The 20,561-nt window shown below is 40.8% G+C and overlaps 1 protein-coding gene across 1 annotated transcript in view; it reads left to right on the forward strand.

Moving 5' to 3' along the window:
- The first annotated feature begins 4,078 nt into the window (after window positions 1–4,078).
- Window positions 4,079–20,561, forward strand: part of LOC139447235 (cullin-4A-like) — a 36,325-nt gene continuing 19,842 nt past the window's right edge. The window contains exons 1-10 of the mRNA XM_071228492.1: window positions 4,079–4,460; window positions 9,034–9,253; window positions 10,408–10,477; window positions 10,877–10,950; window positions 11,052–11,214; window positions 12,272–12,361; window positions 13,746–13,828; window positions 16,669–16,736; window positions 18,132–18,250; window positions 19,687–19,762. Of these exons, the coding sequence (XP_071084593.1) occupies window positions 4,187–4,460; window positions 9,034–9,253; window positions 10,408–10,477; window positions 10,877–10,950; window positions 11,052–11,214; window positions 12,272–12,361; window positions 13,746–13,828; window positions 16,669–16,736; window positions 18,132–18,250; window positions 19,687–19,762 (1,237 nt within the window). The 5' untranslated portion in view covers window positions 4,079–4,186. The remainder of the gene's footprint in view (window positions 4,461–9,033; window positions 9,254–10,407; window positions 10,478–10,876; window positions 10,951–11,051; window positions 11,215–12,271; window positions 12,362–13,745; window positions 13,829–16,668; window positions 16,737–18,131; window positions 18,251–19,686; window positions 19,763–20,561) is intronic.

Below are 20,561 nucleotides of genomic sequence, written 5' to 3' on the forward strand. Positions count from 1 at the left end.
GGTTATGCAAACTAGACAAAAACAAAGAACACTCTGGGTGCCGAGTAAAAAGTGTACACCTCAAAGAAATGACCAAATACGTACAACAATGTTTACTTCCGTATGACATCACTACCGGTGACCGACTTTTACAAAATGGCGTGTTCACTGACAACAGTATGCGGGATTTCTAGAGGAGGATTTTCGTTGATTGGGGGATCGTATATACATAAATGTGTCACGTAAGTAATCAGAAACATTCTGACAATCTGCGTACTGTTATCTGTTTACCATGTTTTCCAATGTGACAATGGGAATTAGTCAGAAATGCAGATAACTAGTACCGTCGTCGTGCGTGATTTAGCGTCACTCATGGCGTCACACAGGACGGAAAGCTTTACGGCTTCTGTTGAATTTACCACATCGTTGTAATTTATAACGTAATGTGTAATTCCATAATTAGTTCGACGATACTCTTCCCATGAATATTCTCAAACGCGTGATGTATGCAACAATTAGACGAAAGTACCTCTAACAATTAATGCTACACAATGTAAAATCTGAAATTTGTACAGTTTTCGTTTCCATACCTAATTTATTTCGCATGATTTTATCTAGATAATTTGCATTGGTGACAAAAACCATTTGTCATTTGTTTCTAAAATGTATGAGGAATTCAGGGATGCATGTATAGCAGTTGAGTTTGAAATATATACGTGATGTAATAGGCGTCTCATAACCGGCATTTTGTAAACACAATCCAATATGGCGGAACGTACACTTCGGCGTTCGTGTATGCGTATTTTCCAAAACATTCTAAACGATTCTAGGCTTATCAGCGACGTTGCAGAATTGTCATTAGATTTGATACCCGTGATCACTAATATGCTATTTTTCTACTTTAATTATTCGAGTAAGTATCCGATATTTAGATTTTTAAACACACAGTAAATAACGCCGTTAATTGTGATTTGGCGAGATTTACAATGTACCCAATTTTCAGAGGTCACTTTCAGTAATTCTGCTTTGCCTAAAATGACAGTAGAAATGATAAACAGAAGCGTTGATTCAAAACTGTGAAGTGTATTTAGTGTGCGTGATGTTTTTTTTAATTTATTCATTTTCGAAGTGAGGGTTGAAGAGGAGGGACATATCTGTCGCTGTGACATCCAGGGGGTTGGTTTACACTCTGAAAAACGATAACGTTGACATAACAACAGATAATGTAACTGATAATAATAACAAACAAACTCGCAGACGAGGACGAGTTTGTTTATTTATATTATTAATTAGATCTACACGGTCCTGTTGTTCATTCCAGACGTTGGTGAACATTCGACTGAAGCACGAGCAACTTATGAATGACTTTCACTAAGGAAGGTAGTCCGTCATCATCTGACCTCATGTCATCACTATGTAGTAGCCAATCAAGGGCCTGGAATTCGATCTCACACATATGTTTGATACCACACTCCGTCGCAGTGGTGACTCAGCATAACACCACTGCCACAGGCTAATTTGCATATCACGTGACCGGACTTTTCTCTTGTTTGTAAACAAACGCGCTTTTTCAGAAATCAGTATAGAACGGACTAATGTAAGTATTTGGGGGCGCTTTACATATTGTTGTGCATAACTATATAGATATGCTACTACAACTGAGACAGTGAGCTGCATGACAATATATATTTATGCATCAAAGTGACCGTGTCGCTAGCTCTCCGTTGCGCTTCGATGACAGCACGTGGAGCCGTACAACCAATGTAAACATAGGATAACTACGCAAAAACAAGTAGATTTTTACGTATTTGCATACTTTCTCAATGAAAGTTAACCATTCTTTGACATTTGTTTATGAAAATGTGTAGACTTGTCAAACATGAAACGGATGAAAACCATATGCAATATCTTGAATGGACTGTGAAAGATGTGACAAATCGTCACATATGGCGCTGGCCTGTGGCAGAGGTACTATGCTAGCTGGCTGCCGGCCGCATGGAACTCTGGGTAGGAGAGTGGTTTGATACCAGTTATCTCAAATGGGTTTCTCACCCACAGGTGTGTAAGAATTATAATTCTATCCATTTTAGCTATAATAACGGTAACGCTATTTTTCAGGGCATTACCATTTGCAGGAGAGCTCGATCTTTTCAACTGCCCTTCTTCGACGGGCAGTTATGGGAAGACCTCAGGCTTCTGCAAAGGATAATGCCCCGAAAAATAGCGTTACCGTTATTATAGCCAAAATGGATAGAATGTGTTATCAAATAAAAAGAAACAACAATATCGGTTTAGAAACATTTACTGCAATCAACACGAATGTCACTGACCCACTTTTACAAATATGGTAACGTCATAGGACAAACCAGATGATGTCACTATTCAACATGACGTCACCTATCCCTATCCCTATGGCGTCCCCTAACAACGGGCGTCATAATGGCCCGTCGTCAAGCAATATGAGGGCATTATCAAGTTACACTGGCCCGCTCATTTCTGATAACATCAGGGCGGTTTAAGGTAATTCTTTCTATTTAGTTATGCAGGACAATAAAACGGGTTATAGCTATAACGCCACCTCAGCAAAACGTCACTGGGCGAAAACGGCACCGATTGGCGAAAACGTCACCTCGCCTCAAGCGAAAACGGCTACTATTTCCTGGCGAAAACGGCACCGTGAAAACTTACATTAGAAATAAGCCTCTACTCCAACTATTTTCAAACTTAGCCTGTACGCAATTCAACTTATTGTGAAAATATAACATGCTTTGAAGTAAAATAAATGGAATTAAACTCACATCGTCACTTACAAACACAAATAATTGTGAAATGTTAAAACAAGCTAACATTAGAAAATTGCCTCTAGTTCAATTTACACGCCGACTCTGATTGGCAGGCGCGACTAACTTATTGTGGAATATTATATGCTTTGAGTGTGAGTGAGTTGGGTTTAACGCCGATTTTAACAGTATTCCAGTCATATCGCGGTGTGTCAGCTTAATGTGGGAGGAAAGCCCGAAGTGATGCAGGTCTCAGACGTTTACCACTTAGGTGAAGCCCACAAGCACGGGTTTGGTGCTGACAAACCTAGAAACATAATCGGGGTGAACCGGGATTCGAACCCACAATCATAGGTTTCTGGCGTGCCAAAGGGACGCAACTCTGCACACCGAATCGCGGCGCCTTAGACGACTGGGCCACCCGTGCCCCCTGAAGTTTTGAAGTTTTAGTGAGTGAGTGAGTATGATTTACGCGGCTTTTAGCAATATTCCAGCAATATCACGGCGGGGGACACACATTGTACCCATGTCGGGAATCGAACCCGGGTCTTCGGCGTGACGAGCGAATGCTTTAACCGCTTGGCTACCCGACCGCCTCCTTTGAAGTTTTAAGTACCTTTAGTCAAATTAACTTAATGTCAAGCTGAAACTGTATCACAATTATTCGCAATGACTTTCGATGTGTTGCATGCGAGAAGAATGTAAGAAAAAATCAACATGCTGTACCATGTGACATAAATCGTTCTTATCGTTATTAAAAAATAGATGTGCCGTGTTCGCCCGACACAAAGTAGCCTTTTTCGCCAAATGCGGTGCCGTTTTCGCCAGACAAACCGCCGACGTTTTGTCGAGGGGCCGTTTTAGTCTGCACCCCAATTAAACATTTTATAAAAAAAGCTAGATTTCTACGCGTTGTAAAGTTATAAAGTTATCGACTTCACTTTTGGTAAAATGTAGTTGTTTGTCTCGCTATAATCATTTTAAACAAAGCCGTACATAATTATAATCTGTTCCGTTACAGTTGCCAAGATGTGCCAGATATATATAGATGTGATGTTTGTAACATCAACTAGATCTACTCCCTACTTGTAGACTTGAAAACCTTGTTAAAAATGGTATATTTATATATAAAACACTGTGGTATGGAAACTACGATTTTTTTCAACAAAAAATAGCTATTTTTGCATATTTTGAATCATGGCAACTTATTGTTGTGACAAGGCGCGGATTAACCAGCCACAGGTGAGTTAAAAATAGAGAAGCAAGTGATCACAAGATAGAGTTACCTCCCCTTCGCGAGAACTCACACGAGAATTTCCGCCATATTTGTCTAGTTCAGCTGGGAAATCTTATTCTTCGTCTCCAAATAATAACAAACTTTCTTTCTTGGGGAATTTCAGGCCAGTTTCTGGCCTAAAGCGTAATGCATGCCTCTCTCAAGCGCAAGCAAGCGTGCTCTTACAGATCAAAACAAGGGTGAAGACGCTTCTAATCATAAACGACGCCGAGTTAGTCACGAAAATAACTCTCCTCCAAACAAGAAATTAGAGGACAGTTCGCAATCAACAATGACGGATTCGCAAAGAAGACCGAACTTCTCAGCCCTCACAAGCCCCAGTAATGGGATCGCTAGACACGCATCTCCGCTTGCTAATAATAAACCAGGGGCTGCAAAGAAGTTGGTCATCAAGAATTTCAAAGGTTGGCATCACCAATCAAAACAAAACATTTTCCAATCAGAAAGTTGAGACAGGAGTGACTAATCATTTGTTATGAAAGCATAGATACTCAAATCATGAAATCATAAATGATTTGATAGTAAATTATCTATCAAATCAGCAGGGAAATTGATAATTATTCTTTGTAGTTTTTGAACAAGTTTTGATACAGATTTGTGTGGCCAGTGTAACGTATTCTCTGCTGTCAGTCATATAGGCTATGTATCCATGTTCTTGAGCTGACAGCCCACTCATGGTTTTAGCTTGGATGTGGGTTTCTGATAGAAACTGGCATTGCATTAATCATATTTAGGTCCTGTTCATGATTTGTTACAGTGATTGTGCTTCTGATGGAAAGGAGTAAGATGTCACTGAAGCCACTGGAGAACGAGGAAGCAATTTCATATATGCGACATCTATCCTTCTCTGATTTTTTATGTGTAATTTTAGTTGGTTTCCCATGTATAGTTTAAGCATTAACCTTGGTCTATATTTTGCAAATCCTGAGAACCCTCGGTAATAAATATTTGGTGTCCAAGGCATTAGAATTGTTCTCCCAGGGTGACTAATGTAACAACAGCAAACAAAATACAAAGTATGTGTGATGCTTCATGCTTAGTAGGGAGGCTGTGGGCAAGTTTGTAACCAAACCAATTCGTAGCCATGGAGAATTGGTAGCCACTTCAAACTTGTAGACAATATTCACGGTGAATTTCGTAGAAAAAACAAAACCAATAGAGGAATAGAACTGAATTATGATTTATTACATATAAATATTGAATTATTACGTGGCAAATGTATTTCAAATCTTAAATTTTAAGATGTAATTCTATACTCAACTCACCAATTGTCCGTCTCGGCTTGGACTTATTTACCTTATTATTACCTGAAAACAAAATGGTAATAGCAATCAGCAATAGAAACTAACAGGTTTAGTCCACTAGTCCTTATAATGATAACATATAGCAAAATCCTTAAAAATGGCAAATATCTACTCGGCCTTAGGATACCTTAACTATTGGGCAGTTTGGCAAGGACTACAGGACTAGTGCCAATTTCTAACGCTGACAATAATAGTACAGTATTCCTGTATTCCACTCACCAATTGTCTGTCTCAGCTTGGATATACTTTCCTGACTACTATCTGAAAACTAAAAATACCAACACCATCATATAAATGTGTCTATGAATTTACTCCAGGGTTATCTACAAATTCACCGTAAATTGTGTCAACAACTGAATAAGGTGAGAGTGGCTACGAATTTCTTATTAAGTGTGGGGATTTCTTTGTTTGAATCAAAATTTGGTGATAAAGTGCATTAAATCTGGTATGGACTTCCAGACATTAACTTTTCGTTATAGAACTGAAGGGGGGCACGGGTGGCCCAGTTGTCTAAGGCGCCCCGATTCGCTGTGCAGAGTTGCATCCCTTGGGCACGCCAGAAACCTATGATTGTGGGCCCCAATTATGTTTCTAGGTTTGTCAGCACCATACCCGTGCTCGTGGGTTTCACCGAAGTGGTAAACGTCTGAGACCTGCATCACTTCGGGCTTTCCTCCCACATTAAGCTGACACGCCGTGATATAACTGGAATACTGTTAAAAGCGTCGTTAAACCCAACTCACTCACTCACTATAGAACTGAAATATCAGATAAATCATATTTGCATCATATTAATTTGTTTCAATCATTCCAACATCCATACTTGTGGGACTGTTTTGCATCCATTCCTAATTTTTATTCATGTAACGCAAGATCTCCATTCCGGTAAATCCCTGTTTAGTATTTAGTAACCATAGTGATTGTGAATTTTAGAACAGAATATACATTTATTTCATGACCATTATCACAATAGCTTGCATTCGTACAATCAGATTTCACTGATAAAGGGACTTACAATATGACATTTACACTGATGGAATAAACTGTCTTTACCAAGAATAGATTCCTGAGTGTCTTGAATCACCAGAGCTCCAGATAACCTTACTCAAATACGCAAAAAAAATCACCAATACTCAAGTAATTTTGAGTTGCTTGAGGACAAATGCACATGAAAAATGTCAAAATAGTATAACGACACTCTTGATTGCCCAGTGTATCCTTTTCAACTAGTGTACATGTATTTTTCTATTTACTGATCAAATTAAGGTATCACACGTATTGTTAGCTAGACATGTATGTCACTGTTATGAGTATATGTAACATCTCACACACTTGGAGCAGTACACAACAGATACAAATTAGAAGCTATGTGAAACAGCGTTTTGAGGAGAATTATTTATGAAATGTCTGTAAATACCCATTAGATCGGACCCAGGGGAGTGAAAATATACTGAATACCCAATAAAATCTATTACAGTAAACTATGTTTATAACACACACCCTTATAAAGAACTGGCGGATATAACAAACTGGTTTGGGGGTCCCGGCCATTTGCTGTATGTATGTTTATAACGAACTACGGTTATAACAAACTAAAATTAGTGGTCCCTTAGAGGTCGTTATAACTGTAGTTTACTGTCGTACCCAAAGAATGATGAACGTGTAAGTAAATACTCAGGGGCTCAGAATATTATCTGGAACCCTGAATAAGGCAGTTATGTTTGTAGTATCTTTAGTGGAAGCAGCTTTCCCACTCATTTGAGAGGAAGTATTTTGAGCCTTTTGTTGATGCTGTTTATTCTGTAACAGTAGGTTATTTGATGACTTGGAAATTGGACATTATGGCCAATTCATAAACAAAAGAATCAAACATTATTTGCCAATGTGTGCAGTGCAGTTTTGGTGGCTCTCACTATGATGTGAGTGGAATGGACAAAAAACTCATTCACTCTAAAACTGTGAAATGAAAGCCATACAATGATATATACAGCCTACAGTTTCTCATATGGAGGAATCCCCCATGTAAAAAAATGAAGGCATGTGCATCAATATTGATCAGGGATCAAAATTAACCTAGAAAGTCTACTAGCACAACTGGGGATAATAAAAACACTGTTCAAACAGCTGTTGGAATACTTATTACATTTATTAGTGAAACATTTAGACCATGTAGACTAGCAAGCTCTTTCTAATTTCCATCCCTGGTGATGCGGTGAGATTGTGTTGATTATACAGTTAAAGTTAAGTCCTTTGACCAAATACATTTTGGGTCGGTGAATACATGATAAAGAACGATGCTTATAAGGATTGCTGTCAGGACCACTAGGTACATGGATTTATCTAGACCTGCTGAGAGGCTGACCTTCGGCCTCAATTTTCAGCAAATACAGTGATCCTTGCTACAATGCTACCTTTGGGGACCCAATAATTGATGGGTGTTATAGACCATCCGAGGTGGAGTTGTAGGGGGCTTTACCGTGGGCAATAACTGAGTTAGCGCTATACTGAAGAGCGCAATAGCGAGGGAACACAGTGTTCACTATTGGTAACAATTCCCAAATTCAAATTTTAAATTTGCCAAGTCATGTTATTGCTTTGCAGAGGCGACTTGCATTTCACTAATAACAGAACCACTAGACATGAAGAAGCTGTTCTTTTTAGTTTTAAGTACATTTTTTCATTGATGTTAATATATATATGAAATGAAGTACTTTTTAGAAAAATCCCAATTTTGAACAAAATTACCTTTTTTCCCCCCAATTTGTCTGTCAAGGGTACTTAGTTTGGAATCCAAGATAAATCCCTGATGTAGCAGGATATATCGAGAATCTCACTCTCGTTTCTTTTTATATCAAATGTGTTAACACATGTTGATATATGTTTAATACTCTGCACCAAGTCTCAGAGGTTTAAACTTTTATCAACTCATGTTGATATGTTTGATATTAAAAGACATGGATGAAATTCTTAAAAATCATGCTGCCAGCTTTTTCAGTTTGTAAACAGTAATAAGCAGAGTCTTTAGCATAGAAAGTACCAGTAACCAGCATCAGTGGCAGAGAGATTAGTGATGTCATTTGATTGTGATGTAAAGGTAACTGATGACGTCACAATGGTTGGTGGGTGGGTGTCTGGATTCACAGGGTACCGTCTAGACTATCAGCGTATCAGTCGTCTAAGGCGCCGCGATTTGCTGTGCAGAGTTGCGTCCCTTGGGCATGCCAGAAACCTATGATTGTGGGTTTGAATCTCTGTTCGCCCCGATTATGTTTCTAGGTTTGTCCGCACCATACCCGTGCTCGTGGGTTTCACCGAAGTAGTAAACGTCCGAGACCTGCATCACTTCGGGCTTTCCTCCCACATTAAGCTGACACACCACAATATAACTGGAATACTGTTAAAAGTAGCGTTAAACCCAACTCACTCACTCACAGCGTATTTGTTATTTTTAGTAGTAAGTTGTCTTTTGTAGGCTAAAGATTGTGTGCTTATATATTTTATTTATGCTGTGCAACAATAATGTTAAGGTTTCTCAAATGCTGTCATGACTTCCAAATTTTGTACTATACTCAAGATAATACTAATAGTATGAGACCACAATCACTCTCCAGCCATCAAACCTTGTGAAATCCTGTGTCTTAAGTCTCCAATTAAAAATAAATATTTTTTGCAGAAAAACCAAAGATGCCAGAGAACTTTCAGCAGGAGACTTGGAAGAAGTTGGGTGAGGCTGTAGATGCTATCCACAAGAGCTGCTCCATCCGTTACAGCCTGGAGGAGCTCTATCAGGCTGTGGAGAATATGTGCTCCTACAAGATGTCAGCTAGCCTGTATGACCAACTCAAACACATCTGTGAAGATCACGTCAAAGCCAACCTGAACCAGTTCTTGGGATATCCTTTATAAGGGTTTGACCTAAAGTGGGGGTCTTTGAGTCCTTGAACGTGTTATGGGCACTGGATCTTATGTCATTTAAGAATTTGACAAAGATGTTTTTGAAAGAATGTGTTTAAAAAGATAAAACCTACTGTTTTTGAAATTTTGAGTAATCTAACTGTAGATTAGATACCTCTTATTTTAACTTGGAACCAGACTTTTACCATTGCTAATGGAAATATACTGAAGTATAGCTGAATCCTGCTGTTTTGTATGAAAAGGCATGTTAATTTTGAGGTATCAAATGGAATTAGATACTGTATTTGACGTAATAAGTGCCCACAGTGATATTTGCTAATATATTGGCTAGTGAACAATTCAAATTAGCAACCCTTCCGATTGATCAATGTACACAAGACTTATTTATTCGTGTGTTATATGCAACCTTATTTATGGGCAATTAAATTCTGGAAAAATATATCTGTTGTATATAAACATTGCAGGCTGTCAGCATAAACCATGAAATTTATGATCTTTCAACTCTGTTTTTTTTTTCATCAAAATAATATTGTAATCAGAGCCTCCTATTTTACTTTTGAGAGCGCCCTGGGCGCTTATTACGTCGAATACGGTATCTGACCTTAGTCTTTTTTTGACTGATCAGAATCAAGCATTATTATTGTGTTGGTAGAATGTAAATTTGATCTGAAAAAGATGTTTAAGTGATTGGTTGAGATAAGTGTTGTCATTAACCTAACTTATTCATACTTCATCTAATTTAGTCCCACATACCTCTGGGGGCACGGGTGGCCCAGTCGTCCAAGGCGCCGCAATTCGCTGTGCTGAGTTGCATTCCTTTGGCATGCCAGAAACCTATGATTGTGGGTTCGAATCCCGGTTTGCCCTGATTATGTTTCTAGGTTTGTCAGCACCATACCCGTGCTCGTGGGTTTGACTGAAGTGGTAAACGTCTGAGACCTGCATCACTTCGGGCTTTCCTCCCACATTAAGCTGACACGCCGTGATATGACTGAAATACTTTTGAAAGCGGCGTTAACCCCAACTCACCCACCCACCCACATACCTCTCTGAAATAATGATGAATGACCATCAGCATGAACATCAGTACTTGTATCTGAGATGGTAGCAATGTTTCCTTAATGCGGTGTACAGACACATTGGATTATGAACAGTTTCTTAAGCTGATAGACAATTGCTGGCAAAACCATTGTCGACAAATGGTAAGTTGATGAAGACTGTTGTAACTGAAAAGTAACAAAATAGTAACAAATGATGCTATTGAGTAAATGATTGCCATGTTCATGTATTACTGATTCCGGGCTTGAATAAGTCTTCAGCAACCCATGCTTGCCGAAAAAAGGCGACTATGCTTGTCGTAAGAGGCGACTAACAGGATCAGGTGGTTGGGCTTGCTGACTTGGACTTGGTAGATGCATGTCTTTGTATCCCAATTGCGTGGATCGATGCTCATGATGTCAATCACTGGATTGTCTGGTCCAGACTCGATTAATTACATACCGCCGCCATATAGCTGGAATATTGCTGAGTGCGGCGTTAAACAACAAACAAACATGCAATCTTGAAAGTTTCAGGGATCTTATTCTCTATTATCTTTTCAGATAATGATTCGCAGTATATTCCTGTTCCTGGATAGGACATATGTACTTCAGAATTCTGCAATTCTTTCAATTTGGTGAGTGTAAAATGATTTTGATTGTATTTGAATGAATAGATAGAGTTGTGTAAAAGGCTTTCATCGAGGGTCAAGTATTAACCATGCATGTGTGATTCCAGGGATATGGGTCTTGATCTCTTCCGCGCCAACATAATCAGTCACAAGACGGTGGAGGCAAGGACTGTTGATGGCTTGTTGAAGCTGATCGAGAGGGAACGCAATGGCGAGGCAGTTAACCGACAGTTGCTGAAAAGTCTCCTCAGGATGTTGTCTGATTTACAGGTATGTAATGGTCATACTACCAGCTTATTGGTATAAGCTGATGTGTATAAATAACATGCTGTCTCATGTTAATTCCCATCTTTCCGAGGCAAGGGAGTTAACTGAATATACTAGTCAAGTTTCAACCCTTGCTGAACTAGGCTGGAATTATGGTGTTATATTGTGGTGGGGGAAATGGGGTTTAACATCGCATCCAAGATTATTGCACTTACACGTGTGTCTGTGGCTGCTTGTACTAGTCCGGACTGATGCCGATTTTAAAGTGCTAGCCACTAAAATAGGCCCAATGCTATGATCGAGCCCAGAAATTCCAGCCTAGTTCGGCAAGGGTGGAAACTGGACTTTTACCCTCAGTTAACTCCCTTGCCTGGGGAAGATGGGTAATTCCTGGTCATCACACATGCCAAGATAGTTTAAGAATTTTGTCCAGATGTCTACTACATCCATCCACTCACATCTAGATGACACTGTGTGATACAACAGAAATACTGATCAATCTGTTAATGTGTTCAACAATAAAGGGAGGTCCTGGAGGCCTTCTATAGTTCTAAGTAAAACTAGGATCCCCTTAATATTTGACTTTTAACAAAAGGGCAAAGACCCTTTGACTTTTATGGTTAAGTTCAACTAGGGCTGGGATGGGTAACTCGGGTACTCCTGTCGGGTTGGTCCTGAGTAGGACGTGTTTACCCACAGGACAACCCAGACCCGTGGTTAGTCACGTGATATATTGTTTAATGTGGTTACACTACAAGTCGCTAATGTTCACATTTCTTACTATGCACACATTCCTTCTGACTTTTCTATGTTTGAGAAAAGATAAAGCTTCCGTCAACTTTAGTGTACGCATGAGCAGATCATATTACACATGTATCTAAATAGTTTTTACCAGGGTTTCAGTTAAACAGTTTCCATTCAAACATTTTGTGCCCAAATCTTGAGACCTACAGCAGACTCCCGGCTAGGGTGGGGTACCCAGATAGTAAATTTCCCAAGCACTGCTATTCCAAGTAGCTTCAAACCCACATTCTGACTTATCTAAACTCGTGACTTGCAGATCTACCATGATTCCTTTGAAAAGAAATTCCTGGATGCCACAGAACAGCTGTACGCAGCAGAGGGACAGCAGCTGATGCAGGAGAGAGATGTAAGCACCTCTACCACACATCTTCCTACAGCTTTCTAGTTTATGAAAGTCTTGGCATTACATTCAAGCTGCTCTTTTTTGTGAACATTGTCATGTTGATCGGCGGGGGCACGGGTGGCCCAGTCGTCTAAGGCGCCACGATTCGTTGTGCAGAGTTGCGTCCCTTGGGCACGCCAGAAACCTATGATTGTGGGTTCGAATCTCTGTTCGAATCCGATTATGTTTCTAGGTTTGTCAACACCATACCCGTGCTCGTGGGTTTCACCGAAGTGGTAAACGTCTGAGACCTGCATCACTTCGGGCTTTCCTCCAACATTAAGCTGACACGCCACGATATAACTGGAATACTGTTAAAAGCAGCGTTAAACCCAACTCACTCACTCACTCATGTTGATGTGCACTAGGGACTCTGTGACAGAACATGTACTTGTACCCGTGCTTGACATAGACCCGTGAAGATCCAGGTAGAGAATAGTTCTTCAACAACCCATGCTTGCCGTAAGAGGCGACTATGCTTGTCGTAAAAGGCGACTAATGGGATTGGGTGGTTAGGCTTAGACTAGGAAGCAGTCCCTGCTTTATTCCGTGGCCAAAAGATTTGAGGTCAGTTTTTTGTAAATTCTGCAACCAATTATTGATAAATCTGTGCACAATTGTGCAAATTTTTAAGCTAAGTGTATTTCATAGTTTTGTACCTGTTTGACCAGTGGCAGGCTTTTTTATGACAAAGTTATCCATGGCTGGAGTTGCTTATTGAAGTGAATCTTGAAATCACTAGTGTAAACATACAGACATGCATTTGCAGTAAGCAATAATACATGTCAACTTCACTCCCAAAGGACATAAATATCCATTTACACATTTAAAACCAGCTTTTGACTCAAATGTTAATATTCTGATGCAGATAAATGCAAAATTCTGCACAAAATGTGATTTTCCACAAGATAGGTACATATCACCAACCTCATTTAAATTCTAATGCTTCTCCAATAAGTAACAATCATGTGATACATGTACCCAATCACATTAAGAATACTTTGCACATTTGCAGCCTTTGAAATTTGCACTAGCTGGCTGGCCTACTAGCCCGAAACTACTAAATTGTGCTGAAGATGTCCACTGATGGTAGTCCTCTTTGACTAGTAGCATTTGAGGATAAGTCTGAACCAGTTCTTTATGCTCCAATTTTGCTACAAATAGGAACTGAATAAAACTGACAGAAAATGTAAACAGTGTAAACATCGTTCATGCAGACTAGCTGCAAACAAGACCGGTGAAATATGGTTTCGACTAGTCCTCTGACTAGTCTTTAGAGAAATTTGAATGCTGTATTTGTCTGTTGAGGAATATTTCAAGTAGTTGATGGTGTATGGTGTGTCTACAGGTGCCTGAATACCTTGCCCATGTGGACAAACGTCTCAATGAGGAAAATGAAAGACTCCTCCACTACTTGGACCAGTCAACAAAGTAAGATTAACCATGTGGTATTAATTAGCCATTGTTCCTTGATGTTGTCAATAGTTGGTTGATTTATGTGAATGAGTACTGGTCACAAATTGTACTGGGGGCACGGGTGGCCCAGTCGTCTAAGGTGCCGCGATTCGCTGTGCAGAGTTGCGTCCCTTGGGCACGCCAGAATTCTATGATTGTGGGTTCGAATCTCGGTTCACCCCGATTATGTTTCTAGGTTTGTCAGCACCATACCCGTGCTCGTGGGTTTCACCGATGTAGAAAACGTCTGAGACCTGCATCACTTCGGGCTTTCCTCCCACATTAAGCTGACACGCCGTGATATAACTGGAATACTGTTAAAAGCGGCGTTAAACCCAACTCACTCACTCACTCACTCACTCACAAATTGTACACATTTTGTGTTGATATTTCTAGATGTTATCAAATTAATGTTTTTTAACTGTATACATTGACTTAACTCATGTGATTTTCAGTTGAAAGCCAACTGGTTTGTAAGAATCAATTACTGATGAGGGATGGGTGTCCCAGACTCGATCTTCCAAAGTCGTACATGCTTAAATTACTTTGTTATTTCCCAAAATGACACTGGACCACCATTTGTTTAATTGTACTGGTCATTGATAAAATATACTAGACTCGAACCAGTGTTAGTGTTAAGCACTGATATCAAGTGTGGAGATAATAAGGTCAGGCTGACCCTTCCTATCCAGTTAGATGCCAGCTACATCTGTTCCCTCCCATGCTTGCTGTAACAGGAGACTCACCTGTGTGTCATGGGTTCATCCAGCTACAGCTCTGTTCCCTCCTGCCCCGTGCTTGCTGTAACAGGAGACTCACCTGTGAGTCAGGGGTTCATCCAGCTACATCTCTGTTCCCTCCTGCCCCGTGCTTGCTGTAACCAGTGACTCACCTGTGAGTCATGGGTTCATCCAGCTACATCTCTGTTCCCTCCTGCCCCGTGCGTGCTGTAACAGGTGACTCACCTGTGAGTCATGGGTTCATCCAGCTACATCTCTGTTCCCTCCTGCCCCGTGCGTGCTGTAACAGGAGACTCACCTGTGAGTCATGGGTTCATCCAGCTACATCTCTGTTCCCTCCTGCCCCGTGCTTGCTGTAACAGGAGACTCACCTGTGTGTCATGGGTTCATCCAGCTACATCTCTGTTCCCTCCTGCCCCGTGCTTGCTGTAACAGGTGACTCACCTGTGTGTCATGGATTCATCCAGCTACATCTCTGTTCCCTCCTGCCCCGTGCTTGCTGTAACAGGAGACTCACCTGTGAGTCATGGGTTCATCCAGATACATCTCTGTTCCCTCCTGCCCCGTGCTTGCTGTAACAGGTGACTCACCTGTGTGTCATGGATTCATCCAGCTACATCTCTGTTCCCTCCTGCCCCGTGCTTGCTGTAACAGGTGACTCACCTGTGTGTCATGGGTTCATCCAGCTACATCTCTGTTCCCTCCTGCCCCATGCTTGCTGTAACAGGAGACTCACCTGTGAGTCATGGGTTCATCCAGCTACATCTCTGTTCCCTCCTGCCCCGTGCTTGCTGTAACAGGAGACTCACCTGTGAGTCATGGGTTCATCCAGATACATCTCTGTTCCCTCCTGCCCAGTGCTTGCTGTAACCAGTGACTCACCTGTGAGTCATGGGTTCATCCAGCTACATCTCTGTTCCCTCCTGCCCCGTGCTGGCTGTAACAGGAGACTCACCAGTGAGTCATGGGTTCATCCAGTATTGGATATTAGTTTGTAATGATAACTGGGAGACATGCTCAATTACAACCTGGCTAGGTCAGTGTGACATTGATCTCCACTATCTGTATCAATCATCCCTGAACATTTCATGCACTTCTATCTCATGATTCAGGTGCATCAGCCCAAAATGGTGGTCCTGTTAGTTCACAAAGAACTATTTGGCTCCTTAAATTCACATTTCAACATATATTATACAAAATCTCTTAATATGATCAACATGATCCCAAATAAACATTAGTGTATTATTTATGCTGCATCAGCAAACATCTCCAGCTATACGACGACAGTCTGTTAATAATCAAGTCTGGACCAGATAATCCAGTGATTGACATAATGAGTATCGATCCACGCATTTGGGATACGATGGTATGCATCAACCAAGTCAGTGAGCCTGACCACCCGATCCCGTTAGTCGCCTCTTACGACAAGCATAGTCGCCTTTTATGACAAGCATGGGTTGCTGAAGACCTATTCTACCCGGATCTTCACAGGTCTAAATTTGACAAAATCTTGTTACTCAAGCACAATGTGTCAGCACATCTTTTTATTTTAAAAATACCTGAGGCCTCCCCCTGGATAGTTTACAAATAGTATTGCTGAGGAAGCAGTTTGATATGTCAATACCTATTAGGAGATTAACGAAATAACTATGTGTTGCAATTGTTTGCCCCATGATTGTACTATGTCAATAGGAATATATAAACTCCACTGGTAGTGTTGATAGTATGCTTAACAGTCTCTAGTTTCAATTGTCAAGTAGTCAGATTAAAACTTCAACTATGCATAAGAAAACAGTCAAATTTCAAGCCTGTCGTGTGTTGATTAGCAAGGATTACAACTGCAGATAAGAGTTACATCCCTTTGATGTAAATCGCGACGGTGAAAATGGCTGACTTTGCGATTTTCATAACATTGATTAATATAAATACCCAGACTTAAACTTGGTTTAACTCCATCAAATACTGTTGTAAAAGTTGACAAGTTGACAAGTATTGCAATAATGTAGGGTAGTATTGCAGTACAATCATAATAGTTCAACTAACCCAACAGTCACCTTTATGATTGTACTGTTGCAGGAAAGCCTTGGTGATGTGTGTGGAAAGACAGCTGCTGGAACAGCATTTACACCAGATACTGCAGAAAGGTAAGTACATTGTCCCCTGGGGATGCCATCTCCCCGAGGCAAGAGAGTTAACTGACTATAAAAGTCCAGTTTCCACCCTTGCGGAACTAGGCTGGTATTATGGAGTTACGTTTTGTCTGGACTAACAAGTCTATGCATAGTCCAATCAAAATCATGCACCGAAATCAAAATCTGGTTCGTAAACTGTCATGCAGATTTCGATCAATTGCAGGATTTGCAAAGCATGTGCATTGCCAATTCGTTGTCAGCAGATATTTTCTAAATCTATTCATGTTTTTAATCAAGGTGCTCACGTGATTTGATGCATTTCGCGATGTAAGACCCATTTTATCACAATATAGATCTTGATTATCAATCAGATCGTCCTGACTGGGCGCCACCATTTTGTGTGAAGCAAAAGCAAGTGATACAAGAGGTGGAATCTGATTGGTCCATAGGAGAGGCTTAGAAGGGACAAAATTGGTAATAGCCACTGGTGGCGCTACGATCGAGCCCAGTAATTCCAGCCTAGTTCGGCAAGGGTGGCAACTGGACTTTTAAAGTCAGTTAACTCCCTTGCCTTGGGAAGATGTGGGGATGCCAGCTTAGATGTAGTCCCCAGCATTCTATGCACAGTTCATCAATATCAGGGCTCCGTCCAACAAAGTGAACGTAGAGCTACAACAGTTGTAAGTCTATGTTAAGTATCACCTTAGTGCTCTGATCCCTTTGTGGAACAGACCCTAGAACTGTAGCCCAGAGGCACATACTGATGCCAGTACTCGTGAGAATACCTGTGAAAATGATGGCCTGAATGGCAGAAATATAGGCCAGGGAACCATTTTGTTCGTTAATGGAGTGCTGTTTTCTTCAATAAATGTAAATAATTATTTCTAATATTTGCAATGACTGACTGACTGAGTATAGTTTTACGCCGCTTTTAGCAATATTCCAGCAATATTAAGGCGGGGGACACCAGAAATGGGCTTCACACATTGTACCCATGTCGGGAATCGAACCCGTGTCTTCGGCGTGACGGGCGAACGCTTTAACCACTAGGCTACCCGACCGCCCTAATATTTGCAATGAAACTAAATGACTTGGTAAGTTTAAGATGGCATGGATTTCGTGAGATGAATTCACTCAAGTTTATGTTTCTGATATGAGGTGGTAATACAGGCCATATTTGACAGTGAATATCAGTAGCATCTTTAAGTGGCAGTGAGGATGTGAATCTGTTATTGATGACAAGATAGAGGATGAACTTCTTACTCTGGTTACTCACTCAATATTATAATTGCGGCTATCGTGTTAGTAACTGTTATCAAGCAAATATCATTATCAGTAGATTGCAAGTTTCGTCATTTTAACTTTGATTACCTGTGAGTTTGTGACATTGGATGTGTTTCTCTTCAGGCTTAGACCAGCTTCTGGACGCCAACAGGATTCCGGACATGACCCTCCTGTTCCAGCTGTTCAACAGGGTCCGGGACGGTCTGCGACAACTCTTCCTGTCCTTCGGACTCTACATCAAGGTCAGGTTACATCCTGGAGTTGACCCGGGAAGATCGGGGGTAGAATAGGTCTTCAGCAACCCATCTTGCCGCAAAAGGCGACTATTATTGTTGTAAGAGGCGACTAATGGGATCAGATGGTCAGGCTCACTGACTAGGTTGATGCATGTCATCGCATCCCAATTGATGCTCATGATGTCAATCACTGGATTGTCAGGTCCAGACTCGATTATTTACAGACCACCGTCATATAGCTGTACTATTGCAGAATGTGGTCTTTAACAACAATCAAACAAACAACAAAACAAACAAACAAACAAGAACATCCTGTTGTAAATCCCTATGAATATTAGGTTTAATAAGCGACATTAAAGACAATTCAGTCATGGAACACTAGACACTAAACATTTTCTTCAACAGCCTTTGTGCAAAGGCAGCAATACCTTTTGAGCAAGAAAGCTTACTGGGAGGTATCCTTGATTAGAATTAAATATCTGGAAGTGTACCCATGACTGCTGTGTGGTTGTGTGTTGTCTGACTGGGCAATATGTATGAACCACCCAGAAGTCATGATGTTGGAGCCAGGGGAAGTGAGAAAGTAGAGATTAGATGGCGACCTTGATAAAATTAATACCGTATTTGGCATAATAAGCGCCCAGAGCGCTCTCAAAATCAGAAAAGGGGGCGCTTATGAGAGTGCAATCTTGGTTAAAAAAGAGAATTGAAAGATGGTAAAATGCGTGGTTTGGCGAAGGCAGAAAAGAATCTGTGTACGTATTTTACCCTTGAGAGATATGCCTCTTACAAATAATACTATGTGCACAGGGTTAGAAACTAACAGTTTTCGTCCACTAGTCCTTATAATGATAACAAATAGCAAAACCCTTAAAAAGGGCACATTTCTACTAGTCCTTATGATACCTTTACCATTGGGCAGTTTGGCAAGGACTACAGGATTAGTGCCAATTTCTAACGCTGTGTGCATGCTTAGCAAATACCTCAGTGGGCGCTTATTAGAGAGGGGCCCTTATAAAGCCGAATACAGTAATTATGTTTATGCAAAGATTACTGCCGAGAAGTTGTCAAATATCATTGGACAGAAACACATATTGACTCAAAGTAAGGTCTAATAATTTGATGTATTGAGTTACTAAAAATAGAATGGGATAAGCCCAGAATTGGCATTCCCCAAACCTAAGCCAATCAGATGTCTCTGTTTGTTGGAAACTCCTTATGTTACGGTAGCTAATATACTATTGATATCTTGAATCTGCTTCTGTCTCTTTATGATATGATAAAACAAATGTAGACTTTATATGGGGTCAAAACCTGTTTTGTATGGATCCCAACCTCATCCTCCGTCAATACTGCTTTCCCCCCATAAAAGCAGGTATTGACTCCTATGAGGTGTATTTTTGTATTTTCATGGTGTATTTACGTTCTTGCTCTCCTTTCAGAATACTGGCCGGGTAATAGTTGTGAACCAGGAGAATGATTCAGACAAAGACAAAGACATGGTGCAGAGTTTGTTAGGTGGGGGACACTCAACTGCAGTTTTCACCTTGTCAAGTTGGTGCTTGATGTTTGTGTTTCCAGACCGCCTCCGTGGTCTAATGGTAGAGCGTCCGCCCGGAGAGCGGAAGGTCCGGGGTTCGATCCCCAGCCACATCATACCAAAAGACGTTAAAAGATGGTACTTGTTGTAACCCTGTCTGGCGCTCGGCATTAAGGGGCTAAAACAAGGACTGGTCGGCTCGGAGTCAGTATACTGTGTCTGAGTGGGCTATTCATGTTAAACTGCGTCATGGTATCTCAGTGTGCTAGCACTATAAATCGGCATCAGTCCGGACTAGTACATGCGCTCACACACACATACACGTGCATGCACGTCGCTATATAAGTGCAATAATCTTGGATGCGACGTTAAACCCCATTTCACCTCACCTTGTGTTTCCAATGTTGTGTCATGCCACGCCCGAGTTCACATCATGTAGATATGATGTCATCCTACCTCTTGGGCACTTACAGTAATGACAAATATTTGAAAGTGTGCTTTTCAAGAAATATCCATTTTGCTAGCAGAAAACATCATCATTGAGTTTTCATAATTAGGTTACAGTGTAGGTAAGGATCAGCAGTCAGGTTACTGCAAGCGGCTGTATTTTCCAGTTAGTTCCTCTCTTGAAGATTCCGGGGTAGAATAGGTCTTCAGCAACCCATGCTTGCCGTAAAAGGTGACTATGCTTGTCGTAAAAGGCGATAAACGGGATCAGGTGGTCAGACTCGCTGACTTGGTTGATGCATGTCATCAATCCCAATTGCGTGGATCGAT

Source organism: Haliotis cracherodii, unplaced genomic scaffold (assembly GCF_022045235.1).
Source record: "Haliotis cracherodii isolate W230 unplaced genomic scaffold, xgHalCrac1.p SCAF_7, whole genome shotgun sequence".
In the NCBI taxonomy this organism is placed as follows: Eukaryota; Metazoa; Mollusca; class Gastropoda; order Lepetellida; family Haliotidae; genus Haliotis; species Haliotis cracherodii.